This window comes from Carlito syrichta, unplaced genomic scaffold (genome assembly GCF_000164805.1).
Source record: "Carlito syrichta isolate Samal-C Ts95f unplaced genomic scaffold, Tarsius_syrichta-2.0.1 Scaffold70195, whole genome shotgun sequence".
Lineage (NCBI taxonomy): Eukaryota > Metazoa > Chordata > Mammalia > Primates > Tarsiidae > Carlito > Carlito syrichta.
In genome coordinates, this window is record NW_007014291.1 from 97,739 (window position 1) to 125,473 (window position 27,735).

The 27,735-nt window shown below is 52.4% G+C and overlaps 2 protein-coding genes across 2 annotated transcripts in view; both read right to left on the reverse strand.

Moving 5' to 3' along the window:
• The window catches only part of LOC103254207 (28S ribosomal protein S15, mitochondrial-like), a 7,692-nt gene extending 2,984 nt beyond the window's left edge, over positions 1-4,708 (reverse strand). Inside the window, exons 1-5 of the mRNA XM_008052346.1 lie at positions 4,425-4,708; positions 4,089-4,133; positions 2,932-3,007; positions 1,799-1,847; positions 1,226-1,310 (exon numbers count right to left, since the gene is read on the reverse strand). Of these exons, the coding sequence (XP_008050537.1) occupies positions 1,226-1,310; positions 1,799-1,847; positions 2,932-3,007; positions 4,089-4,133; positions 4,425-4,554 (385 nt within the window). The 5' untranslated portion in view covers positions 4,555-4,708. The remainder of the gene's footprint in view (positions 1-1,225; positions 1,311-1,798; positions 1,848-2,931; positions 3,008-4,088; positions 4,134-4,424) is intronic.
• Positions 4,709-7,157: 2,449 nt separating this feature from the next.
• LOC103254218 (granulocyte colony-stimulating factor receptor-like) lies at positions 7,158-20,162 on the reverse strand. Its single transcript, XM_008052357.2, has 17 exons — positions 20,081-20,162; positions 18,179-18,233; positions 15,814-15,897; positions 14,828-15,124; positions 13,839-13,962; positions 13,521-13,708; positions 12,549-12,718; positions 12,292-12,445; positions 12,135-12,202; positions 11,514-11,727; positions 10,124-10,312; positions 9,630-9,731; positions 8,917-9,063; positions 8,663-8,803; positions 8,211-8,304; positions 7,875-7,956; positions 7,158-7,638 (listed from the first exon to the last, which is right to left on the reverse strand). Exons 3-17 carry the CDS (start codon positions 15,875-15,877, stop codon positions 7,159-7,161), a joined length of 2,514 nt encoding a protein of 837 aa, XP_008050548.1. The 5' UTR covers positions 15,878-15,897; positions 18,179-18,233; positions 20,081-20,162; the 3' UTR covers position 7,158.
• Between the last annotated feature and the right edge of the window lie 7,573 nt (positions 20,163-27,735).

Genomic DNA, 27,735 nt, shown 5'->3' on the forward strand with positions numbered 1-27,735 from the left:
CTGCAGCCTTGACCTGCTGGGCTCCAGCAATCCTTCTGCCTCAGCCTTACAAGTAGCAAGAATTACAGGCATGCGCTACCACACCCGGCTGATTTTTTGATTTATTGTAGAGATGAGGTCTCGCTGCTCAGGCGGGTCTCAAACCCGCGGGCTCAGGCAATTCACTCACCTCAGCCTCCCAAAGGCGTGGGATTACAGGCTGAGCCACCGAGCCCAGCTGGAAACTGAGATTTAATGGAAAAGAATTGATACTCATGCTTAAAGAGGACCCTTAGTTGTCTTAGACTCGCTGGTGTCTTAGCAAAAAAATGGTTCACCACTTGTTCCTGCCAACCTGGAAGATTTCAGTATTGTTAATGTACAAACAGGTGAGGTGTGATAAGCAGCCCTTCTGTGGTTGAGGTAGCTCCCAGGCCAAGATTTCAGGGGGCCAAGGGAAGCTTAAACTCATCTTTTCTAAAGGGGCTATGAAGGACTCAGGAATTGAGACTCCAGACATTCTCTGTGAGAGTCCAGTATCCAAGATGAACTCATCAGACTTGCATCCCTGACAGAGGGAGAAGAAAAGAATGAAGGTAGGAGGATGGAAGAGGAGGAGGAAGAGGCTGTAATACAGGCCAATGGCAAAGGGGGAAAATGTCCAGACCCCAGAGAGCTTCACTAGTTTACCTCACTTGCTCTCAGTGGTCAACGAAGAAAACAAGCACCCAAAGCAAGGGGGACGTGAGGGGCTTTTTAAGCTTTTTACTCACATCTAATGAGGGCTACTGCCAGTTCCAGCTCAAACCAAGGCAGGAGCATTACTCTCGGGAATGCTCCACAGTGTTTACTGGCATTAACATGAGCATTCAATGTTAGCCTTACTAATATTATCACACAGCAAGAGCTTTAGTTTTCAAGGTGTGTTTACACCCTCAGCTTCTCATGAGGTAGGTAACATTACCTGTGCCCTGCCCTTCGCAGCTCCACTTTTTCCAGACTAGGAAGCAGAGTCTATGAGCGAGGATTGCCCAAGCTCACACAGAGGTATAAGGCAGGACCTGAGCACTGACTCCAGCATCAGAGCTTGTATGCTTGGGATACAGGGTCCAGTTTTCATTGCCCTAGGTCCTTCGTGTCTTTCTCTTTCCAAAGATATCTGAGTGTGCTTGTAGACGAGAGCCCTAGATCCGGTCCCAGCTACAGACTCCCCTGTACTCCCACTCCCCAAGGGTCCCCAACCAACTTCGTGCCTCCAGGGATCTGGTGTCCTCAGGGTTTGCCACAACCTTCTTCATCAACTGTTCTTGCTTGATTTTTAGCATCTCCTTCTGCAGAAGACAGAGACAGAGAAAAATCTGTGTAGTTTCCTACCCCCTAAGAACTAGCCCTTCTACCCTCCAAACCATGGCTGCAGTTATAGCAAGCAGGTCCATAAGCCTCAGGGCCTCAGTTTACTCTGCTCACTGTGGACTTGGTTAACCAAATAGCTGTTCACATATAGGTGAGCCCAAGGCCAAAGCCACTGGCAGGAGAAATGACTTGTCAGATGAATGTCCCCAAAGCTTGGTCATTTATACATGTACCAGATCATTATGAGCACCTACCATGTGCCAGGTCTAGGGGTACAATGGGGCAACAAAAGTGTTCTTGCCCTCAAGATGTTCAGTCTGGGGATATTGTCAAGTGGATGCAGAATGACAGTGAAATAAGTGCTATGACTGGGGAAGTATGGGATAGGGGGCTAATTGGTGTAGGAGGGAGCCCAGAGAAGAGGAATGAGGGAGGTTGAGACTGAGGTTTGGCACAGACTGCTCACCTTGTTGGCCATTTCCAAAGACAAGAGTCTTTTCACGACATCATTGACCCTGTGGAAAAACTGCAGCAATGAGAGACAGGCATGGGAAGGAGAGGGGAAAAAGAGGCAGTGCTGGTTTCATTTTAGTTTGAAAAGCAAAGATGATTGAAAATTCTCCAGTCTCCCTGGAAGTGGGGAGCCATTTCCCATGGATTAGAAGTCAGCATGGATCTGGTTTGCTGGGTTGAAAACTACGGAAAATTGAGACTGTCAGCTCAAGTGTTCCAGTCTCATCACAGGGAGGATTTTCATTTTAGTTAGAACATGGTTCAATCTGTTTTGAGACATTTCAAGTCAAACTATACAGTAGGAGGGACTGGAGGGACTGACCAGCTCCCCTACACAGGACGGGCTGACCAGAACCTTTGCTTTGGTGTCAGGCCTGGGTTCAAACCCAGCTCTGCCCCTTAGAGCTATATGACATTGGGCAGCCTGATAATCTATAAAATGGGGACACTATTTCTTCCCTCACAGGGCTTTTGTGAAGATCAAGAAATGAGAGATTAAAAAAAAATTTTTTTCTTTTGAGTTAGAGTCTCACTCTGTCACCCAGACTGGAGTGCAGTGGCCGCTCCCGGCCACCGCAGCCTCGACCTGCTGGGCTCCGGCGATCCTTCCACCTCAGCCTTCCAAGTAGCTGGAACTCTAGATGCATGCCACCATGCCCAGCTAATTTTTGTGATTTATTGTAGAGATGAGGTCTCACCAAGTTGTCCAGGGTGGTCTTGAACCCCCCGACTCAGGCCATTCTCTTGCCTTGGCCTCTCAAAGTGCTGGGATTATAGGCTGAGCCGTTGCACTCAGCCGAGATGAGAGATTTCTACAAAGACCTGTGAAGCATGTTAACCTTGGTATCTAGTATAGGATCTTCATCCAGAGTACAGAAAAGAAAAAGCTAGTGGCTGAGCTCCATGAGCACCATCTCCCCTCACTGACCGCTCACTCTCACTACCTCTGGGCCTCTATAGCTCTCCACCTCATTTTATATCAAGCTTCAGATACAGGAGGCCAAGCCTCAAAGTCACTGTCTTGCCTCCCTCCCCACCAGTCTTTCCAGGGTCCCAACCTTCTCAAGTATGTTTATTTCTGCTTACTTCTCAATTCCAGGGACATTCTGGTAGTCTTTGAGCAGAGTGGAAGGGGGCAGGTCATCATCTTGCCAGGGCTGGACTGTTGAATATAGGGATAGAAAACACCAGAGTCAACTCTCCCTGTCCATGTTCCCAGACTTGGCTTTTTCTCCACTCTCCAACTTGCTAAGAGATATCCAGGGTCTTAAGGAAGACACTGGATATCTCTGGGCTCAGATTCTCCTCTGCAAGTCCTGCAGCACCTGCCTTGATATTTCACACTGGCATTAGATGACCTTCCCCAAGACCCCATATTGTGTCTGTACTTCTCCCACACCTATCTAGCTCTGCAATTAGCAGATCCCCACAAGGATGTGTCCTCTCATGAACAGGAATGAGTTTGACTCCCTTTGAATCCCCTACAGCCCGGTACATGGCTCAGCCTAGAAAAGGCACTCAGCAAACACTTACTGGCTGACAACACGGATGAAATAAGGGGGTTGAGGAGTGGCAGCCAGCTTTGGGACGCCTGAAATGTAAGCACCAAGTAGAGATCACAGGGACATCTCGGCCACAGTGATTCCCTGCCATCACTTGGAGGTGAGGGAGAGGTATGGGGTAGATCAACTTAACCTCTCCCTGCTCTGCTGCTGTGAAAATAATATTAGTAGCAATAAATACAAATATATACTGCATTTCGTTGAACGCAGTGCTAAGGATGCTTTTCATGAATTACCACTGACTCCGAACAATCCTCTCGAATATCTTTACACTCAGTTTAGAAATAAGGCTCAGAGAGAGGAAGTAACTTGCCCCATATCATTTACCTAACAGAAGGGACCTTAGCTGCTCTGCATACTGACTTGGGAAGGGAGGCTACATTTTCCATCTCAGCCTTAGGGCAGACACCAAGTGCTTACACTCCAGGTAGGCCTGGGTGGTGCCAGCATTCCCTCTGGCTAGCTCATCTTCACTCACTCACCTGTAAAGCTCCTGCTCCCGTCCTTCACACACCCTTCCTCCCGCGCAGGATTCAGGCCTGGGGCTTAGGTGTAAGGTGGACGTGGGGTTTTCTGCTCAGGATTTCTAGGTCCACCTCTTTGCCCTCTCCAACTTCATCCCCTCAGCCATCCCAAGCCTCGCAGGCTTCCATCCCAGGTCCCACCCCTAGGAACTCCTACCTGGTTTCTGGATGGCACGTCCGCGGGCAGCCTGGAGGAGGGGACCTAAAAGTAGAGAGAGGACTGAGGCTCATCTCCTTAAATAGTCCAGCCTTAGTTCCTTTCTGTGTTCCTCGCATTACCCTCCCTTCATGGTCTACGCGCTTCTGCGTCTGACCGCTGCCCCCTTTCTTCTCTACCTTGCTGCTCCTGGTCTCTCACACCTCGTCTCACTTCTTTCCCAACACCACCCTCTCCTCCTCATCCTGCCGCTGCACTTCTCCCCTATCCCTGTCTCCGGCATCCTCCATCTTCGCCGAACCCCGTTCCCCGCCGTCCCATTTTTCAGCTACTCACTTCGAGGCTGCAGGCCCCACTGGCTGGAAGGAAGCCTGGGGCTCCCTCCGCCCGGCGGCCCACGGAATGGGGCCTGGGTCACGGCCCGGGTCCGGATCGAACTCAGCGCCCTCCACGCGGCCCTCAGCATGGCGACCTCTCACCCGCGCTGGCCCCCGCCACGGCCGCCGTCCCCTTCGCGTTACCGCCGGGGTTACTCGGACGCCGCCATGCTGGCTCAGGCTCGACCAATCGAGACAGTTGCGATACCAGAGCAGACGAGGACCGAGAGAATGGATTGGTGGGCCAAATTCTGATGACGCAGTGCGTGGAGTCGAGTTGAGAGACCTGGCTACCTACCTCTTGTGCGCGATCGGAGGGTGGTCGTTGTGTGGCCCCGTGTTAGTGGTTTGTGGTGTGGCATTAAATTAAAAAATGCCACATTTGGGGGGCATGCATCCCGTACTTAATCCGTCTGCACTTTCCGGGCTTGGGGTCGCGGTTATTTGGGGGCTTCCGTGGAGGCTGCGGTGGCCTATCCTCCCAACGTAGTATTTTACCCACCCCGCCTCGTGCCCTTAAGTCAGGGGTGGGGCCCTGTAAGAACTAGTTGGAATTACCACTGACTCCGAACAATCCTCTCGAATATCTTTACACTCAGTTTAGAAATAAGGCTCAGAGAGAGGAAGTAACTTGCCCCATATCATTTACCTAACGGAAGGGACCTTAGCTGCTCTGCGTACTGACTTGGAATGGGAAGCTACATTTTCCATCTCAGCCTTTGGGCCCCCTCCCACTGTGGGAACTTTTCTGTCTTTTCAATAAATCCTGCTTTCTAAAAAAATAAAATAAAATAACTAGTGGGTTTCAGCCTCTTCTTGGGCAGCTTTGCAACCTGGCGGCTAAGGTCTCTGATTTTGGAATCAGTCCGTCTTGGGCAGTTTACTTAGCGTGTGATCTTGTCGGCAAGTGATGTATTAACCATTCTGGGCCCCAGGCTATTCATCCATCAAATGGGGATGATATTAACAGTATTCTACCTTTTAGGTTGTTGAGAGCATTAACTTGAGGCAGATATATGCAAAGCACCTGGTATATAGTAAACATTCAATAAATATTAGCCGTGATGTTATTTGTGAACTAAGTGGTGTTAGGGCTGGTGCAAATTAAAGGTAGGAAAAATAAATTTTAATTCTCCCTGGTGCAACAAGGGAAAAGACTCTCTTCTTCATTACTTTTCTTAGAGCATTTACTTTAGAAAACTTACAATTGTTAATTCTTTCTTTTGAGATGGATGTAAATCTTTTTAAAAGCTAAGTAAACCTCTTGCCAGTTTTACAACCTTGAAATGTTTTTCTCAAGGAGCTGGGAGCCATCTCTTTGAAATATAATAAGGATGATTGTGCCCTGTCTCCCAATTTCTATGGAAGGGTAGGAGCCTAAAGTGAGTTAGTACCTGGCTCTAAGTTATCCCTTTTGCCATAAAGATATGGGTAAAGCCAACTAGCAGACATAGGTGGGTGCCCATTTACTGGTAAATTTAGGATGAACTCTGTGACTAATTGTGCTGTCAATTCCTCTTGAGGACTAGTTGTTTATCTTGAGAAAATGTGTGTAGTAAGTTGTATCCACTGGCTATATAAAAAACTTCTGTCTTTGCAATCTTTTTAGAGGAATGCTTGTGATGCGGATCACATTCTGGTTTAATGTTTATTTAATAATAACACTGTTTTCTTTCTTTCTACCCTTGTGGAGAGGTTTTCTGGGTCGGCAGGAGATTTAAAAAAAAACTTTAGAGTCAGGTTCTCACTCTGTTGCCCAGCTAGAGTGCAGTAGCATGATCATGGTTCACTGCAGCCTTTACCTCCTGGGCTCAGGTGATTCTTCTACCTCAGCCTTCTGCAACTGAGACTACAGGCCTTTGTGTGTGTGTGTGTGTGTGTGTGTGTGTGTGTGTGTGTGTAGAGATGAGGTCTTACTAAGTTTCCCTGACGGGTCTGGAACTCCTGGGCTCAAGCAATACTTCCACCTTGGCCTCCTAAAGTGCTGGAATTATAGGCATGAGCCACTGCGCCTGACAAGATTTTGTTTTTATTTATAATTCCCTGACAGGAGCTAGTCTTTTCCAAGATCTCTTCAGCATGTCCCACCACACTCTATGGCTCCCCTACCCCATGTAACCCTGATTAGTTTTAAAGTCCCCACCACTAGAGTGGGAGCTCTTTGAGGGTGGACTGAGCTGAGTCATTTTTAAATATCTGCTCTAGCACAGGGCCTAGATGCTGAGTGAGAGCTAGCTGAATGAATGAAGGAAAGAGTGAAGGAATGAATAAATAAATGAACAGTTCTGAGAAGTAGCCCCCTGACTGCTAGGGCCCTGAAAGGAAGGAGGGCAGAGACTCAGGTAACTTGAGTGTTTGTAGTAACAACAACAACAACAACAACAACACCTCAAACTAAACACCAGTTTAAAATACTGAAATTATAGGAAACAAGCACAAAAGGCCAGTGGGTGGAGCTGGACCATTATCTGGCTCTTAGAGTATGCAGCTTGCCTGGGAGGCCCAGCCCGTGGAGATTGGGGGAAGGCAGGGATGCTGGGGCCTATAGGTGGGAGCACCTGGGAGCCTTTCTGCTTTTCCTGGGGCCAGGGGTACCGGTTTTTGTGATGGGCTCACTGACCCTCTCCTCTCCTCTCCTCTGGATAGCTCAGGACTTTCAAGAGGTAGACCCAGGTGGGGAGTCCTAGGAAGCCCTAGAAGCCCCCCAGTCCTTCCACCCCATGGACCCGGAGCCCCTGCAGAAGGGGAAAGTCCAGCAGTGGTCCAAAGACACAGTCGACCTCTTGGCTTTGAGGTGGGGATATTGGGGTCCCTGGGGGGCTGGTCTGGAACCAGAGGTTCTCATAGGATTTGGGGCTGGGGGTGAGGCCCCCCAAGAGAGGCTGAGTGGAGTCGCAGCGGACGTAGTGCCCTGGCCCTGGCCCTGTGGGGCTTCCCAGCACCTGCCCATAAAGGACTTGATTGCTGGTGCCAGACTGGGGCGGAGGCTGGGTGGAAACTGCTCTTGGGTCCCCTTGGAGCACGTAGGTCTGGACCAGAGTGGGCAGACCACAGGTCATCAAGCTGTCACCAGCCTCCCAGGGCCCCAGCTTTTTCTCTTCCTCCTCCAGCACCGTGATCTTGGTGATGGGTGGCACGCTAAGGTCCCGAAGGCTGGGCAGCTGGAAGGTCTCCTGCACATAAGGACATGGGGTTTGGGCATGGTTTGTTTCAGATATCTGCCCCAGCCACTGTTTTTTCCTGAGTTGGGCCCAGTTGTGGGGACATTTCTGCTGGAATACAAAGGATTCCACTTGCAAAGCAGTTGTGTTCCTGACCTATGCCCGACATGCGCCATATGCTGTTTAGACTCAGCATGACATCTTTCCTTCAGCCCCTGCCCATTTCCCTCTCCCTCCAGGATTCTCACCTCCTCCATGGTGGTGGGCACCCAGGTGCCCAGGCTGCTGTGGGCTGGGTCTGGGACACTTGGCCAGAGGGGATTCTTCCTGCTGGAGAAGGGGGCAGGCAGGGGGCTGGGTCAGGCTTACCCTCCCGTCTTCCCATCCTGTCCCACTCATTTCAGTAGCTGAAGAGCTGCATGCAGCTGCACCTTAGTGCTGAGGGAAGAAGGCGGGGAGGGCTAGGATGCTTAGACATGGGCCCCGAGGTCTAAGGAGGCTTGAAGGGACTTGGATGTGCCCACTCAGGCCTGCCGTTCCCTGTGGGTAGGGGTAGCTGGGTGACAGGTGTCAAAAGGACTCACCTGGGGCTGCAGCAGAACCAGGCAGTCCCACAGAGGCAGATGGAAAAGAGCAGGAAGCCGAACAGGCCCAAAAGGATGTGTAGCTCAGACCCCTCTGGGGTGAGGGGAAAGCCAGAAGAGGTTAGAGTGCATGTGAGGAAGGCTGGGTCTCCTCTCTCAGGCTGGAATCCCAGGGCAGGGCTGGGTCTCCTCCCTCAGGCTGGAGTCTATGGGCAGGGCTGGGTCTCCTCCCTCAGGCTGGGGTCTATGGGCAGGGCTGGGTCTCTTCCCTCAGGCTGGGGTCCATGTGCATGGCTGGGTCTCCTCCTTCTGGCTGGGTTGCATGAGCAGTGTGGGTCTCCTCTCTCAGACCAGGGGATCCAAGGGCATGGTCCTATCTACTCTGAAAATCAGGATCCTTTGCGGGGGGTACCCTTTCAACAGCCATCTCTGCCCAGCTCCCCTTGCCTTACCTGGGGCAAAGGTCACCAGGGTGAGGCCTGTACTGTTGGTGGCCCCGGCCTGGCTGGCAGCCATGAGGTAGACGTGATACGAGTTGCCGGGCTTCAGGCCACGGAGGACAAAACCATGGGAGGACGCGTTTAGGACAGTGGCTGGGAGTGGGGCACATAGTCAGCCTGGGCCCAGGTGCTGAAGCAGCCTTCATGGCTGCTGAGTACCCCCTCCCGGGCCTTCTGGAGCTGTGGGGAGCTGAAGATAGACTCACAGAAGGACTGGTTCTGAGCGTTGGTCCAGAAGATGGTATAGTGGGTGAGGGGGCTCTTCCCCAGCTCTGGGGGCTCAGGCACCCACTCCAGCTGTGCCCAGGTCTTGCCAATGTGCTTTAGATGCAGCTCTGGGGCATGGGACGGGGCTGTGGGAAGACAGTCCAGGAGCTGAAGGGAGTGGGGCAGGGCAGAGAGCCTGACTGGACTCCCTGTGGCTCCCCAGACACGCTGAGGGGTGAGCGAGAAAGGAGAGCCCAGGGGGACTCATGTCCAAGCCTCATTTTTAGGGGTGTAATCTGAACCCCAACTACTGCTAGTAAGTGGCCACCCCAGGATTTGAACCAGTTCTGTTAGACTCTAAAGCCTCACTTCCTGGTTTCTACCAGGCCTGATTTTGTCTGATTTCTGCCACTCACCCTCCGATGCCAGGTTCTCAGTCCAATTTCTATCACCCGTGACATCTTATTTCTTCAGTACCCTGATTGATTGATTTTTGCCATATTTGCTTCCTGAATTCTGCCAAACTCACTGCCCAATTTCTACCGCCCCACCACCTGATTTCTGTTCAGCTGTAGGAGTCTAGTGTAAGCAGAGGTAATCTTAGGCTTGGGTGCGACCCTCTCCAGGTCCAGAGCATGGGAGGAAGGAAATGTTCCTGCATGTTCCTTGGGAGAGGAGAGGATTCTGGAAAGGGGCCCGATGGCTGACAAACCCATCTCTTGGGAGTAGGCATAGATGTGTTGGGAGCGGCCCATGGTGTCCCGATACAGGGAAGTCACAGTGATCTCGTAGAGCTGAAAGGGCTTGATGTTCTCTGTAAGGAGAAAATGGAGTAGGTACTCCTGTTAGGGGCTGGCCTCTGCTGATTATCACGAGCTAACGCCAGACCTTTAGTCAGGGTTAACCTGGCCTCACCATGCAGGGCTAACCTCTGCACTCTCTTCTTTAGATCATTTGGTGGGTGTTAGGGAAGATAAGTGGAAGACAGTGCTAGAAGGTAGCAGGGTCAGGGCTATAGAAAAAGGTCAGGTTAGACTAGTGGAAGAACTTCCTGATTGTGAGGATGTCAGATGAGAACAGTGAAGGATCAAGCAAGGCTGGGGAATCTGTTTCTCCAGGGCCGTTCAGGTTGCCCCTTGCCTGCAGTTGAACAAGCGCTGCCTCCCTCTCTCCCCAGCCTCCCCCACCTGCCCAGCTCCCCCCCACCTTTCAGCAGAGTCCCGCTGATGCTTCCGTTGTGTTCCATTCTCCAGGTCTTGCTGCTGTTGCTGGGACTGGGGGCACCTGGGCCCCACTCAATCACGTAGCCCTGAGGCTGTGGGCTGGGGAGCTCCCAGCCTACCCAGAGGCTGTGAGGATCTAGGGCCACAGCATGGACTCCGGCCAGGGGTGGGCCTGGGGACAGTGGGAAACGGCAGAATGAAGGTGAGAAGAATTCAGGCCTGTAACCAGAAACCTGGCTTCAAATACATCCTGGCTTTGCTACTTACAGGCTGGGTGACCTTGAATAGGTCAACATCTGAGCCTCAGTTTTCTCATCTGCAAAGTGGAAATGATGATACAAGTTCCTGCCTCAGAGGGTCTTGGTGCAGATGAAAGGAGAGGATGCATGGAGCAAGCCTAGCCCAGTGTCTAGCATGGAGCCGTTCTTGAAAATGACGGCAGCTGCACTACATAGATCTGAATGTACCAGGCATAGTCCTTGGTATGTGTTAATTCAGAGTCCTCTAGTAGTCACACCCGGGAGGTATACTATTGTCCCCATTTTATCAATAAGCAAACTGAGAGACATAGAGAGGTGTAGTAACTTATCTAAGGTCACACAGTATGTGGGAATATTAAATATTATTGTTATTATGATTATTAGTCCCACCTTCATGGCTGATCCCCTGAGAATGAGCAATGAACTCAGACCATATTCCAGCTGGAAAAGCTTAGGGCTTTCTCTTTGGGCTTGCTTGGCAGAATGGACCGTGTGTGTGTGTGTGTTTGTGTGTGTGTGTAGACATCATTGTCAGCCTAACCTGGTTCTGACTAACGATAAAAATCACAGCTGACATGTACTGTGCAATTATGTTGTGCCAAGCACTTGTCTTACCTCATGGAATCCTCACAGCAGCCCTCAGTAGGCACTGGTATCATGCCCCTCCACCAGATGTGTAAACAGAGGCCAAGGAGGGATGCCACTTGCCCATGTCATGCTGTTAGCAAGTAGTAGGACTAGATCTGTTTTTTTTTTTTTTTTGAGTTGGAGTCTCACTCTGTCGCCCAGACTGCTCCCAGCCACTACAGCCTCGACCTGCTCGGCTCCGGCAATCCTTCCACCTCAGCCTTCCAAGTAGCCGGAACTACAGGCTTGTGCTACCACACCTGGCTAATTTTTGATGTATTGTAGAGATTAGGTCTCACCAAGTTGCCCGGGTGGGTCTCGAATCCATGGGCTCAGGCAATCCACTCACTTCAGCCTCCTAAAGTGCTGGGATTAAAGACTGAGCTACCGAGCCCGGCTGGTAGGACTAGATCTGAACCCAGGCAGTCTAACCTCCGGTTCTACACACTTAGCCACTGTGCTCTTCTGGCTACTTGCCCCCTTTACCTCTGCTGTCCGAGAAGTCCACTAGGGTGGGGTTGGAGGTCCCAGCTGAGTTATAGGCCATGAGGGCCACTTCCTGGACTTCCGCGGGCAAGTGGAAGGTACAGCTTAGCTCCGTGGTGTTGCAGAAGGGTGGGGCTGCCCCAGTCTGACCTGCGGGCCTCTGGAAGACCAGATACCCCTGAATCTGCCCGCTATCTCTCTCTGGGGGCGCTGGCTGTGGCAGGCACAGAAGGAAAAAGAGAAGATGTCAGCTCATCTTGAGTAGGGGAGAGCCGCTGCAGGTGGACGAATCCCAGGGACTGGGTCCCCAGGCTGAGAGCCAGGCCTCTCGCCTCCCTCCCTCTCTCCCTCTGTCCCCTTGTGTAGACCCTAGGAAGAGGGGCAGGAGGAAGCAAGTAGGTGCACACAGCAGGCAGCTAACTGTTCCCTGAACCAGTCTGCGCTGGTCTCTGCAAAAGGTCACTGTGCCATTTCCTAGGCACACAGAAATGCCTCCCAGAGTGCATGCAAGTCACATATAAATGCTTCCCACACCCGTTGGAGTCCTGAGCCCCAGATTGCAGGGTCTATTTGGGTGGGAGGAAGTCTTGGGGTGGAGAGATGGCCTTCAGAGGGAGTCACCTTCCAGAACAGCTGCACTGTCCCAGGGCTCAGCTGCCTCTGCCATGCGTCCAGTCTGACGATGGGGGCTAGGGATGAAGTGAGAGGAGAGGGTGTCCGTCAGGGAGGGCGCTGGGGCCTGGACCGGGTGCTCGTCAGCTCTGCATCACCCTCTTACCCCGCTCGCCAGTTCGCAGCTGCAGGCTGGGGCTCCAGTTGCTCCAGTGACCAGGCAGGGGCCAGCGGATGCAGCGAATCTGCATGGCATAGGTGGTGGCATGAAGGAGCCCGCAGAGCTCATACTGAAGGGTCCTGGGGGGCAGGTGGCCCACCTGGAGAGGGTATGAATCTGAGCCCGGATCTCCGAGTCCTTCCAGGACCAACTCGACCTCTCCCCTCTGTCCCCCCACCTCAGGCTCTTGCCCTCCACCTCACCACTGCCCAGCTGGCCTTCCCAGGCTTTGGCTGGTGGCGCAACTGGCACTTCTGGTTGATGTGCAGACTTGGCTTCCATGGCTCCCAGCACAGCTGTAGGCAGCCTGGCTGGAGTGGGGATGCCTCCGGACTGGAGTCCGGGGTCTGCAGAACGGGGGGCTCCAGTTTCACTGCAAGGAGTGGGGTTGTCAGAACCTCTCCCTGCCCACCTTATAGGACTCTGCTTTAGCTCGCTCCTGTTTGCCTGTCTGTGGTTCTACTTTCCTCCCTGGGTCTCCGTCCATGCAGTCTCTGTGTCCCTGTCTGTTTCTCTGTCTCTGACTTTCTCTGTGTGTCTTTTTATCTCTGTTCATGTTGCCACGGGCATCTTTCTGTGGTTCAGTCTCTGTGTGTATGTATCTACTTCTCTACAGATCTCTGTTTCAGACTCTGAACCCAGTACTTTTGAACTGGCTGCCACTCTCCCTTCTTGAAACACTTTCCCCCCAGATGTCCAGTGGTTTGCTCCCTCATTTCATCCAAGGATCTGCTTAATCATCACCTTCTTAGTGAGGCCTTCTTTGACCAACCTACTGACATAGCACCTGTTCCCCACCCCTCTCCCTATGCCCCTCTTCTTCTCATCCTCCCTCCCACTTATCATTGTCTGACATGCTATTTTATTTATTTTTCCACTGGATTCTAACATTCTGAGGGAAGGATTCCTGATGTTGTGTTCATGGCCATATATCCAGTACCTAGAACAGTGCCTAGTACACAGTGGGCATTTCAGGAAACCTGCTGAAAGAATGAATAAACGTACCTCCTTGCCTCTGTGTGTCTTCACACCTCGGGGCTGCCTCTCACTGTCTCGCTTCTCTTCCTCTATCTATAGTTCTTCCAGTGTCTCCCTGTCTGTGTTTCCCTCTCCGTGCCTCTCTGGGTCTGCCCTTTTTGGGGGCCTCTCCCCTTCCCCCACCCAGCATTACCCACCAACATCCATGGGATCCAGGCACAGCCGTGGGGACATGCTGGTCCCCAGTGCATTCTCCGCCTGCACCCAGATGCCCATGTTCTGGTACAGCAGCAGGTGCTTGCGTGGGATGGAGCAGCAACTCTGCCCATCCTCGGGCACGCAGTCCAGGACGGAGTCCTCTTGAGTCTGACACTCACCCCGGCTCCTGTCAATAGGCCAGGCTTGGGCCAAGCAGAGGAAGACCGCGGGGCTCCCTTCTCCCTCCCCACAGTCCTCCCCATTCCACCCCCGACGTGGATTCCAAAGGAGGGGGGTGGGAGGGGGCCTCCACTCACTTGAAGCTCTTTAGGGTGAAGCTGGTGGGCAAGTGGGTCTTGGGGCCTGGCTCCCACTGGCAGGTGAGGCTGTTGGTTGTGAGGTTCATGAGGCAAGACAGGTTGCGGGGGATGGCAGGAGGGTCTGCACACGGGGTGGGAAGACAGCAAGGGCTTTGGGTAGGGCCGCTCAGAAAGCTCCCACTGGGACCCATTGGCCTTGTTCTCTTGCTCTGGTGGGTTCCTATGGGGTCTCCTTTCACAGACCCTTCCACCTCCAACAACCCTCCCCCTACTCCAGGCCCTTTGTCGATGTCAGTGTGCTGTCTGGGTTTTTGTCTTGGTTTTGCCATTCAGTTGCCATGCGATCTTGAAGGTACTTAACTGCTCTGTGCCTCAGTCTCCTCATCTGTAAAATGGAGGTAATGGTAATATGCCCACCCCTGAGGGTCTTGTGAGAGCTACGTGACCCACTACACATGATATGCTCCAAACGGTGCCTAGCATGTGGTAATTGCTACGTAAGTGTAAGCTGCTGCTGTTCCTGGTTCTCAAACGAGAACCTTGGTCTTTGTTTTTTCTTATGCCTTAGCTCGTCACAAACTCCATCCTCCTCAGTTTGACAAGAAGGCTGAGACTGGGGTGGGGGTGAAGCGGGGGCACAGCCCGCTGGTCGGGAATGGCCACCGGAGACACCCTCCTATGGTTGAAGGATTGGGCTTGCTTGGCAGACATTTAGAGTCGTGGTTACCATACTGGCTTTAGAGCCACACTGCCGGATAGCTACCTTGGCTCCATCCTTATTAGAGGGGTAAGCAAATCACTTACTCTCCCCAAACCTCAGTTTCCTCATCTGCAAAGATGGGCTAAACAGTAGTACCCACTGGTGCTGCTGTCAGCTGATGTCACGTCTACAGAGTGCTTACTTAGTGAGAGCTCAGTAGGTCATAGCTCTTGTAAGTGGCAGGAGGGCATGGAGGCAGAGTGGGTAGATGGATGGGGGGACTTACAGCCTGCTCGCAGCTCAGCCTGGTCCAGGATCTGTAGGCTGTTGCCCCAGAGCAGGCAGCAGGAGAGAAAGACCTGAGTGCGGTTGAGCTGGGGCAGGGTGATGGTAGATTCCTGGGTCCCATCAGGCAGGCGCTGCTGCCTCTCCCCAGGCTGAAGCTCTTCTTCCAGTTTCCACATAATCTGTAACTCTGAGTCTGAGAGGCTGCAGTTCTGGCTGACAATGCAGGAGGCCGTGACAGGATCCCCCAGGCGGACGACAGAGGCTGAGAGGCTGATGCGCCCACACTCCTCCAGGCCTGGGGTGGAAGAAAATGAGCCATGAGTGATGCCTCTGCCTGGCAGAGCTAGGCTCTCATCTAGGCCTTGGGACTCAGACACAGGGCTTGCGTTTCCTGTCTCATCCTTCAAGGCATGGGGACTAGAACTGAAAGGGTATGAATGGGACTACAAGAGGCTGCAGGGTGAGACAGTGATAGTGGTGTGCTGGTAAGTGTTTATCAACCAGCTCTGCAGAGAAAAACTGACTGATTGGCAGTATGTCACTTTCCATGGTGTAAATTCTACTGCCATGACTGATTTCAGACTACTCATGTGACATCATAAATAGCTCTCGCAATGATCAAGATAAGCTCTTTGTGGCTTCCACCCTTATCATTTTGTGGCCCATTAAGGCCGAATAGGACCCAGAGGTCCCTTCTGACAGCCCGGCAGAGATTTGTAGGTGAGACCTGGGTCCCACTGGCCTCCTCCAGGCTGACCAGTCCGGGTCTGCTTGCCATCCCTCTTGGGTGGTAGTTTGCCTGTGGAGGTCTGCAGAGGGGATCTTGGCCACCCCACATCTGTGGCTCAGTCTTTTAATCTCTTGGGATTCTCTGGGAATCCTAGGAGCCATGGGTAGTGCAGGGAAATTAGTCTCTCCCCCACCCCCGCTATCTCTTGCTGCAACTCCCCTCTCCCTATGCACCCCATCCCTGGCCATACTCACTTCCGGGGAGCAGCAGGATGATGAGAGCGGCTCTTGTCAGGCTGCAAGTTCCCAAACTTGCCATGGCGCCAACTTGGGGCTCACCTGGAGACAGAGGGGATTGGGTAAGACCATGGACTTTGGAGGCAGAGCTGACCTTAATCCTTATCTGCCACAGTGCAGCTTTACCTAGGTCACTTGACCTTTCTGCGCCTCAGCTTCTTTGCATATCGGCAATAACAACAACCTATACTGTGTAGGGATTTGGGAGGAAGACATGAAATGACCCAAGTCAAGGGCTTTGCACGGTGCCTGGCACATAGGAAATGACTCTGGAGCTGACAGCCACTGTTGTTATTATCCTTGCCTTCCAGAAAGGAGCAGGGAAAGGAGTGGTAAGAAATGGCATCCCTCCCCTTCCCTGCGGTCTAAGCTAGGCTCCCCCAGAAAGCAGAGCCTGAGACAAAGGCTAGTGTGCCAGTAGTTTATTCTGGGAAGATTTCAGGAGCAGCTGAGGGAGTAGAGAGAAGGAAACAGGGAAGGAGGGAAAGCCAACACAAGGTGCTATTGGACTGGTCACCTCTGTGGACAACTGGAACCTTCCAAGGAGCCCCAGAGCCCTCCTCAGAACTGTCTCCTAAGGGTCAACTTATCCCTTGGATGGAAAGAGGATGGGAACATTTCTCCACTGACTCTTGCCCCCATGGGTCAGGGGGTGCCCTTTGGGGTGCTAACTCCCTGGCACATCCAGGTTGTGCATGCTGAGTAAGTACCAGGCAGCTTCTTCTGGGTGAGCCATGCCAGGGGAGTCAGAGTCACCCCCTGGAAAAGGAGAGAGCTCCCTGGAGCAGCTGAGGCAAGGGGCTGTCTAGTGATGTTGTAGAAAGCTGGCTGCCACAGCTATGGCTAAAGAAAAAGTGGACTGACGGGATATCAGGGGACTCCCCCCCAAGGGGTCCTATCCCCAGTTTAGGGCATGGAGCTCTGGAGGTCTTTTGGGGGTCAGGCATCATGTGGTCATGTCGATAGTGCCTGGGTGGAGAGGGGCTTGGCTCCAGTGTTAGGAAGCATGCAGACGTTTCTACCACTGGGATGTCCTCACCTCCACTCTCCTCCCACAGGGGTCTTGGGGCCAGATACCTGGTCCTTCAGCACAATTTGGTGCTCCTGGTGGCAGGTCAGAGGGAACCACTGGCCAGCCTGCATGTACATACATGGACATGTGCATGTGGGTCCCAACAGATGCCCTGTGCTCAGTGGTGAGAAAGCTAGGATAATTCTTTCTCTAGAAAGAGCAGGGAAAGGAGTGGTAAGGAATGGCATCCTTTCTCTTCCCTGCTCTCTAAGCTGGGCTCCTCCAGAAAGCAGAGCCTGAGACAAGGGCTTGCAGGCCAGTAGTTTATTCTGGAAAGATTCCAGGAGCAGGTGAGGGAGTGAGGAGAAGGAAATGGGGAAGGAGGGAAAGGCAACACAAGGTTGTGCCATCGGACTGGTCACCTCTGTGGACAACTGGAACCTTCCAAGGAGCCATAGAGCATTCCTCAGACTGCTTCGTGGCTCCTTGGAAGGAGCTCCTAGGCTCTTAGGAACTGCTCTAGGCTCCTCACCCTCCCAGGCAGAGGTGTGAATAAGAACTGCCCAGAGACTCAAGGTTGTTCCTACTTGCAAGGGTCTTACCCAAACCCAGTCTACCTACATGTACTGCAGTATTAAGATATTGTATCTTAATATCTTGGTACTTGATCAGTGACTGCCGGCCCATAAGTCGCCTTTGTGCAAATCAGAAAAAAACACCCCATCCTCCGGACAGATGCGGCACCACACTAGGGTCTGGCAGCTGGGGTACAGGATGGATTTCAGCCTCCAGTTACTCCAGTTTTGTGCAATGAGAAACCTGCAAAACTATCCAGAGCACCCCTGTCCACCAATCAGTGGTTGGTAACCTTCTTACTACAGCACACCAGTTTGGTTATCCTCCCCACACACTGGTTGGAAAAGATTTCGTCTGCAAGGTCCAGATTTTGAGACACTAGTTCTTATCTCCTTGTGTTGTTGATTATATCCCAGCCCTGTTCTACCAAGGGTCAGCTTCAGGCCCAGCCTATGTCCAGTGAGGTACCACCATATCCCTCTCCACTGGTTCCTGACCAGAGTAGGCAACCTAACCCCAAGATGCTCAGGCATCTTCGCCTGGGTTGCTGGGTGCTGGCCTGCTTGGCATCAGTCCCTGGTCCCCTTCAGCAGCCCTGGCCATCCTGTATCCTGTTGAGTGGGATTGAGGCCTGCTGGCACATGGTCTGGCTCTCTAGGGGGCCAGTGTGCAGAGAACTTTGGAATCCAGCTCGGATTCAGATCACCTGACCTGAACTCCAGCTCCACTGCTTACCAGCCTTGTGATGTTGGGCAAGTTACTTCACCTTTCCCAGCCTCAGTCTCCCTATCTGTGAAAAACAGATAACAGTAGTACCCACTTCTCAGGGCTGCAGTGAAGACGAAACAAGAGGATCATGGTGAAAGCACTTAGCACTATGCCTGGCACGGGTAAATGCTCTGTAACCAGAGGTTGTTTTCACAAGCCACGATGCAGGCCACCAGCTCATGAACTCCAGCATGGTTTAGTCCCCCCAGCGTTGTCCCCGACCCCCGACAGGGTGCATGGTCACAGCCTTCTAGGACTGCCACCTTGTTTTTGTCTATGCCACACCGCACACTTTCAAAGCCACCTTTCTGGATCCCCTTTTTGTAGCCCTTGGCTCCCATCCCTCTTCTAGCTCTAGCTACCACAGTGTGGTTCTCCAGGTGCTCGACTCTGTCACTGCACACCATGATACCTCCTGGGGCTGCCACCCTCACACCCCCTCTTTCAGCACTCCCCTCCATCACACTCAACCTTATCCCCCCATGCTCCCTTCTCCAGTTCACACTCCGTCTCCCCTGCTCTTTCTCCTCTCACCTGAAGATTCTGTGGGAAGGTGGGGAGGGAGGAGATGGCTGGGAATAAGGAGGGAGAGACCTTCCCAGATGTGACTTGGAGAAAGAAAGAGGCACAGACAGAGGGACACAGGACACACACACACACACACACACACACACACACACACACACAGGGAGAGAGAGAGAGAAAGAGAGGGAGACAGAAAGAGAGAGAGACAGACAGACAGAGATAGAGAGAGAGAGACAGACAGAGACAGAGAGAAAGACAGAAAGATAGAGAGAGAGAAAGAGAGAGACGGAGACAGGGCCAGAAAGAGAAAGAGACAGACAGAGAGACAGAGAGAGGCACAAAGAGTACCAGCGAGGCAGAGACTGAGATATGCACACAGACCCACAAGGGGAAAGATTGAGGCAGGAGAGCGGCCAAGTCAGACAGAGAAAAAGAGGCCAAGAGACAAGGCTACTGACCCAGAGAGGCAGAGGCCTTGGAGACTTGAAAAGCAGTCTGATACCAAAAGTTTAAGATTCAGGAGACAAGGGGAATCATGTGAGATAGAGAAAGAGGCACAGAGAGACCCCGAGACAGAAACTCACAGAGCAAGCAAGCCAGAGAGGGCTGAGGAGTAAAGACTGAAACTGGGAGTGAAATAGACAGATGCCCAGACGGGGAGGGGTCGGAGACTGGCGCACGCAGACACACAGGTTTTGAGAGACAGAGGCATGGAGAGAGAGAATAGTGACTCCTGTCCCTGAGCCCACCTCGGTGTCCCCAAGGAGATATTCTGCTCTTGTGACTTCCTTGATGCGTGCCCTCACAAAAAGTGGGGGCATCCTAGGAAAAGAGACTCAGTGTCAAGGGCCCCTGTACCAAAGGAAGAAGCCCTGGCCCTGGGCCTGGCCCCCTGGCAGGAGTGCTTGGCAGAGCTCCCTCAAGCCCGAGGCTCAGCCCCTCCCTGGGGATCCGCTACTCACCCTGGAGCCGGAGCCGGGGCCTCAGCCCCGCACCCGCCCGGCCTCCCTGCTCGCTCCTCTCCTAGGCAGGCAAGTTCCTGAAATCAGCCCCAGTCGGCTTTTTCTCCTCAGTCCTGTCGTTAGTGCTCGGTCTCTGACAGGCCCAGGGGCTGGCGATTGCAACACCTTCCCAGCCTCCCTCCGGCCCTCCCTCGCGCCTTCGCGGGTACCGGCAGCCCCTTCCTCCCAGGAAGGAGCCAGTGAGGGAAACTGGTGAGGCCCGGCAGCCTTCCTGCCTCGGGGGTCTTAAAGCGCTGGGGAATGTGGCAACCTTGTCCCCCTCCTCAGCCTCCGGATTTCCTGAGCTCAAAGCCTTGAGGCCAGGCCAGGCCCAGGCTCCAACCTGGCTGGGTGCCACCCCCATGTACCCCGCCCTGGGGAAGCATCACTTGGAGACAGACTCTGGCTCAGAGGCTCACTCGGCCCCACGCCTCTTTTTGGCATTAGCCTTGGGACCCTCATTTCCACCTTGAGGCCCTCATTCCCACAGTCCTCTGGAAGGCATCTTCCAGGGTCCAGGGAATTTGATAACACAATACTCACTGCTCCCCTATCACTACGTATTCCTTATCATTACCTATAGGTCAGTTAAATGGGGACTCTGGGGGCAAGACAGAGGGATGTCTGGGTGAGGTATGGGGTCTTCTATGTTCACTAGGAACTAGTAATGTTGGCCGGGCACAGTGGCTCATGCCTGTAATCCCAGCACTTTGGGAGGCCAAGGTGGGAGGATGGCTTGAGCCCAGGAGTTCAAGACCAGCCTGGGCAACATAACCAGACATCGTCTCTACAAAAAAAGAAAAAAGAGTAGTGGTGCGTGCCTGTGACCCCACCTACTTGGGAGACTGAGATGGAAGGATCATATGAATCTAGGAGGTCAAGGCTGTGGTGAACAGTGAGTGTGCCACTGCACTCTAGTCAGGATGACAGGCGTGAGCCACTGTACCTGGCTTGGCTAATTTTTGAAGAAATTTTTGTCTGGGCCCAGTGGCTCAAGCCTGTAATCCCAACACTTTGGGAGGCCAAGACGAGAGGATTGCTGAAGCCCAGGGGTTTGAGACCAGCCTGGGAAACTTGGTGAGACCTTGTCTCTACAATATATCAAAAATAGCCTGGTGTGGTAGCCCACACCTGCAGTTCCGGCTACTTGGAAGGCTAAGGTGGAAGGATCACCTGAGCCCAACAGGTCAATGCTGGGATGGCTGTGAGCGTGCCACTGCACTCTAGCCTGGGCGACAGAGTGAGGTTCTGACTTAAAAAAAAAATCTGTAGAGACAAGATCTCAGCATGCTGCCCAGCCTACCTAATCTCTTTTAATTGAGTAAAATAGACTATATTTTATATCTTTTATTGTCTGCATTCATGATTCCTCTGCCATTGTTTATAAATAATTCTCTGTACATTTTCTGAGAAAGGTCCAAACTGCTCATAGTTTATTGAACTCATGACCTAATAAAGGTTAGGTACCAACAGACTAACAAGAGTGTCTTTAGCCTGTCATCCTTTTTAGGAAAAGTGGGCTCCCAGGTCTGGTGTGACGGGGCAGACCAGGGCTGCCATCTGGCTCCGGGCCAAACTACTCAACTGCCTGCTACAACCCTCCTGCCTTCCTGCCCCCCCTCCCCGCCAAGGTGTCCCACAGGTCTGCTCACTCAATGCATCCCACTGGCTCTTCTTTCGAGATATAACCAGAATCCTGGGGATGCAGGCATTCACCGTAAAGTTCAACGTGGCTCTGTGCTTGAGAATCTTCATGATAACATACTGGCAAATATAAATATCACCTAAACCAATACCAGCCAGTTCCAAGCTGCCCTTGTCTCTTGCCCAGATTGTTGCAATAGCCCTCTCCTGTCTTCTGCTTCCGTTCATCCTTGTTCCCACCTGTCTATTGTTCCTCCAGCAGCCAGTGTGATACTGACCACACAGAAGTCAAATCACACCATCTTCTGCCCCAAGCCCTCTATTGGCTCCCACATTACTCAGAGTCAAAGTCAAAGATATTTCTATGGTCTGTGAGGCCCTATACAACCTGGCACCTCCACCACCTCCCTGACCTGTCTTCTGTTATTCTCCCTCCTGTTGCTTCGCTCTACAACTCTGTTGTCCTTGTTTCTTGAACTTGTTAGACTGCCTCCTGCCCCAGGGCCTTTGCACTTGCTGTTTCTTTCACCTGCACTCTTTCCCCCCAAATAACCACAGGAGTCACTCTCTCCCTTTCTTCAGGTCTTTGCTCACAGATCATCTTCTCATTGAGCCTCCTCTAACCACCCTATAAAAAAACATGCCCTCCTCCTCCCACTTCCAATCCCTCTTTCCCCCCATATCCCTTTTCACTATCTAATATTGGCTGTCCCTACCCCCCATAGAGCGGAAGTTCCATGAGGGCGACAGTTTTTGTCTGTTTTCTTCAAAACTTTATCTCCAGTGTCTACAACACTGCCTGTCACATAGTGAGCCCACCATACATGTTTGTTGAATGAATGATTGAATGGATGACTCTTCCCCTCACTTCACCAAATCTGTCTCCAATCCCTGCGTGCCTCGTCTTGGCGGATTAACCTTCATCCCCTCCTCAGGAGTCGTTTCTTACACCCCTTCTCCACATTCTCACATCCAGTTGGTTCTTTATTATTATTTTTATTATTTTGAGTCAGAGTCTCACTCTGTAGCCCAGGCTGGAGTGCAGTGGCATGCTCACGGCTACTGCAACCTCAGTCTGCTGGGCTTGGGTGATCCCGCCTCAGTCTCCCAAGTAGCTAGAACTACAGGCATGCGCCACCACGCCTGGCTAATTTTTTAAATTTATTGTAGAGAGGAGGCCTTGCCATGCTGCCCAGGCTGGTCTTGAACCCCTGGGCTCAGGCCCATCCTGTCACCTCTTCCTCCCAAAGTGCTGGAATTACAGGCTGAGCCACCACACCCGGCCTCCGTTCAGTTCTTAATGAAGGAGAATAAGCCTTTTGTTTATTCAGAAAACCTGCTCCTGGAACAGGCGGGGGTGTGTGTGTGTGTGTGTGTGTGTGTGTGTGTGTGTGTGTGTGCGCGCGCGCACGCGTGCGCCATGGGAGCTCTAATTCTTGCCTTTGTGAAACTCAACTGTCTTGTCAACAGCCCTGCAATCCTTCCTCCCACCCTGCCTTTCCTCAGAGTCCTAACTTCCCTGTGTCCTAAAACCTTAACTGGACAATCAGGATGGCCCTTCTTCCACCTCCCCTGATGCACTGCTTCACGCTCTCCTCATGCCCAATTCGCTTGTGCTCCCCTGCCTGCCTCAGGGTCTGGAACACTTCCATGCCTTTGCTTTTGTCATTGCTTGTCACCTCCTCCTGACCAAGTCCTGTTCCTGACCCAGCTTCTCTGCACCTTAGTCACGCTGAGACTCCCTAACCATCCCAGCCACCTGATCTACCCTTCTGCACCTTAGCCTCGTGGATCCCTCCTTGTGGGTCCCGAAACACTGCAGTGGGCTGTTGGCTGTCAGTTTTCCCCATTAGACTGTGAACTCTTTGAGGGCAGAAGACGCATTCTCACCACTGCCTCCCCAACCTCAGCACAGTGCCGGGTACATGGAGGATGCTCAGCGCATATATCCATTGGGCTGGAGAACCTTGGAGAAGGTGGTTTCTCTCTCCAAGCCTCTGTTTCCTTATCTGTCACAGGGATTATAACTCCTTCTGATGGTTCTGAGAGAGTTCAATGAACTCTCAGAAGTATTATTATGCCTACCATTGTAAACAGCACATAGTAAGTGCTCAGTGAAATTGTTTCCTTTTTCCTTTCTGCACAATTCAATATTTTGGAGCAAGATTTTACTGATTTCCTTTGTGCTCCATTTTCCTTTGAGGAACTATACCAGGAAATGAAGTTGTAGCAGCTGAAATAAAAGTCGGTTTAAGGAAATGAAAGTTAGATTTAAGGAAGAACGTTCTTTAGGGGAGAGACATTAGCGCCTACAGAGGTTAAGACCATGAGCTGAGGCGTTGGCCTGCTTGATTTTGCCACTTAATACCTGTGTGACCCTGTGTAAATAAATGCATGTTTAACCTCTCTGAACCTCAGTTTTGTTATCTGTAAAATGAGGATAATCGTATGGGCTTCATAGAATTCTTGAGCAAAATCAGTGAACGTATGGCTTGTGGAGCAGAGCCAGGCACACAGTAAATGCTTAATAAGTGTTTACTATGGTGAACTGGAAAGCACAAGACAAATGAGGTGTCATCTCCACCACCGCACCCGTGTGTCTGCTTTGTGGATACTTCCTCTCCAAATATCCTGCCCCCTACCCCCTCCTCCACCAGACAGGTTGGAAACCCCCTGTAAGGGAGCCCCAGAGAGGGAAGCCCCTTCTTGGCAGTCCGGCAACCGAGGGCCATATTGTTTCTGTTTCTGTTGTTGCCTGTGATGTGTGGGGCTGTTGGGCGGGCCAGGGAGCGGCCCTTTTCAGGGGGGCTGGGTAGGGGCCGGTGAGCTCGCCATGGCAGAGTGTCCGGAAGTGGAGACTGTGCTCATCTGCCAGGGCCTGGGTTGGCTGGAATACAGCAGTCAGCTAAGGTTGTGCAAACAGGTCATTGTGCAAACATGTCCCTGTGTGTGACCTCGATTGTGTAAACAGGTGTTTACTGGAGGCTGTGGCTTGGGCAGCATACTTACAAAAAGTGCCTGAGATGTTGACTTGGAAAGAAACCAGCATCTGGACCCTCCTCCTCTGCCCTGACCACACCCTGAACTTTCTGCCTCTCAGCCTTTTCTCAGGCTGTTCCTTCTGCCTGGAGTGCCCTTCCTCAGCTCCCCTCAATGTGTTGAAATTTTACCCATTCTTTAAGCCTCAGAGAAAATGGCACAAGTCTTTCTTTGCAAACTTGCCCCTCATCTGCATGCTCGAGGCATTTGACACAGCTTGAATGTCCTGGTCTTGTTCTGCCTGGTGGCTCTTTCCAGACTGTGAGCTCCCTAAGTTCAATGATCTCTCCTTTTTCACCTTGGAAAGGTTGGGAAACTGAGCCCTAAAGAGGGAAAGTGACCTGCCCATGTTGCACAGTCAGCATGAGGCAGAGCGGGTCTCTAAATCAGGCCTCCGCACTTTCCGCCACCCTCCCACCTTTCTTTCAGACCCCATCCACCTCTGACCCTGGGCCTTGCTCTAGCCCCTGGGTAGAAGGGGCCTCTAGCTGGAACTTGAGGGGAGGGCATGCTGGGTAGGGGAACAGAAAGAGCAAAGGTATGGATGCTGGAATGTGGGCCCTAACAGGGGTGGAAGGAAATAGCCCACGTTTGGGAATGGCAGTGGTGGTGGGATGTGCCTTCTAGACCCAGAGATGACATTGACTTTGCGTGACCTTGAGCAGCACCTTGTCGTCCTGCCTCTCAGATCTCTACTCCCTCTTGTTACTCCACACATATCCCAACTAAATACACCCCCAAGGGAGCTCCCCCACCTTTCTCCTGGAAACCTGCTCTTCCTTCCTGGCACATGGCATCCGGAAGCCTGGCCTGGTCCTGGATCCTTCGCTGCCCCTTACTCATGTTTCTGCCCCTGCTCTCCCACTGTAAGGACCCACAGGAATTCGGCCACCCTCGCTGCTTATCTGCATACTGCATTGGCCTCCTCCTGGTCTCTCCTGCCTTAATTCCTGGGAGTCTGCCCTTGCTGTACTCAGCCGGAGGGCTTCGTCCATGTCCCTGCTCAGCTGAAAACCATCCAATGACTCCTCGTTGCCCACAGGATAAAGCTCTGAGTCTTCCTCATGGCCTTTGAGACCCTCCACAGCCAGGCCCATAACCCCCTGGCCCTGGAGCCCCATCTCTTGGTTCTCCCTTTCCCAGTCTCCTCTTCCCCTTCACCAGCCTGACGCTCCAGCCATTCCGTTTACCATCACTGTCTAGCCATGGCACCAGCCCTCTTCCCACTTAGCTTCCTCTGCTTGGGATGCCCTTCTCCTTCATTCAGTGTCTGAAGAAATGCCTTTTAGCCTTCAAAACCCAGCTGGCATGTCACCTCCCCTGGAAAGCCTTCCCAAATTTCCCATGTTGGGTTAGGCGTTGCTCACCCTGGCTCCTAGGTGCTCCATGAAGACAGAGATGGAGTGGTGACCCCAGTACCCAGCATGAGGCCTGGTAAGGAGGAGGTGTCCATGCAAATCTGCTGTGACGATTTGGGTGTTGGACCTGGTCTTCAGGCCCAAGGGGCCCCCAATGGCTATTCAGCTACCGGTCAAGAAGTCTGCAGGAGTCTCTTTCACCCCGAGGCAGCTGGCACTGCATTCTTCTGCTTCCCTGGCACTTGAATTGGCAGGGTTCTCTGTCTTTGATTGGGACCCCCAAAAGAGAAATGAATTAATTAGGATGTCATTGATACTGAATGCTGGTAGGCAAAACGCAGGGCCCCAGGGGGCAAGGAGGCTGGGACGTCTGCCCAGATGCTCTCCTGGGATCTGAGTCTGGGGAAGGAAGCAGAATTCTAGCTTTGAGTGGGCAGAAGGGAAGACCTCCCCTCCGTCTTATCCCCTACTTGTGGTCTGCTAGCCAGGAGGGCCTTATCTCTGCTCTCCGGGCTGGGCCTGCCTGGGTATAACTGGGGAGGAGCATGGTTCTGGTGATAGGGGTTATGGGGGGGAATCAGAGACTGAAGTAAGATAAGCTCAGATGCTTATCTTGATTTGGAGGAAACTGATTCCCTCTGCTACCCTGTGGGTGGCAAACAGGATTGGGCACAGATGGACAAAGGAAAGAGTCCCTAGGCCAGGCCAGCTTCTGCCCTAATCATGGGCTTCCTTGGGTGAGGGAGCCCACGCATCTGTCCAGGGGCTGAGGCCACTTCCCCATTGGGAAGCTGGGCTATGCTTCCACAGCACTGGGGTGGGTGGGTAGAAAGGAGCAGATAGGACAATTTTCCTAAAAATCTTACCAGGAAGAGTGACCAGAAGTCAAATGACCAGGCTAGAGAGAGATGAAGGCAGGCCTAGAACTTCCATAATCAGAACCTGGGCTCTGCATTCTCCCCTGATTCCTGGGGAGTCTGATCTAGATCCCAAGAGGGAGAAGGGTTCCCAGAGGTAGCCAGTCTCCTCCTTGGTTCCATGTCCTCTGGCTTTGCAGCCTGAACCCAGGGGACAGAGGTGGGGGCTACTGCCCACAGATAAACCTTTGGGCTGGGGCACAAGGGAGCAGAGGGATGGTGGCTTTTGCAGCCTTCTTGTGGTTATAGCTGTTCTGATAGTGGCCTAGACTACTGGGGCAAGGTTGGATACATTATCTCATTCACCTCTCAGACCTCCAAGACTGTTCCCTTGTGTTTCCTGGAATGCCCAGTTGTTCACTCATCTATCCACCTACTCATCTATCTATCCACTCATCTGCTCATCATACCATCCACTCATTCAATTCATCCACCATTCATGCACCCATCCATTCATCCATCCATCTACCACTTACCTATCCATCCACCCACCAATCTATCCAGCATACTTATCCACTTATGTATTCATCCAGCATCCATCCATCCATCCATCATCCATCCATCCATCCATCCTTCCTTCCTTCCATCCATCCATCCATGCATCCCTCCATTCATTCTTCCTTCCTTCCATCCATCCATCCATCCATCCATCCATCCATCCATCCATCCATCCATTCATCCATCCATCCACTCATCTATCCATCATATCCATTCACTCATTTATTCACCTGTCACCCATGCACTCACCCATCCACCTACCCAACTTATTAATCCAGCGAATAGTTTTGAACACCCACTACCACCCAGACCCTGCACTTGGACCTGAGGGTTGTATGTGAATAGAACTCTAGGATGTTGTGGTCTGAGACAGCAAACTTCTCCACAGGAACTCTGAGTGCCTCCCATCCCTAAAAACACCACATGGGGCCGGGCTCGGTGGGTCAGCCTATCATCCCAGCACTTTGGGAGGCCGAGGTGAGTGGATTGCCTGAGCCTGCGGGTTCAAGACCCGCCTGGGCAACTTGGCGAGACCTCATCTC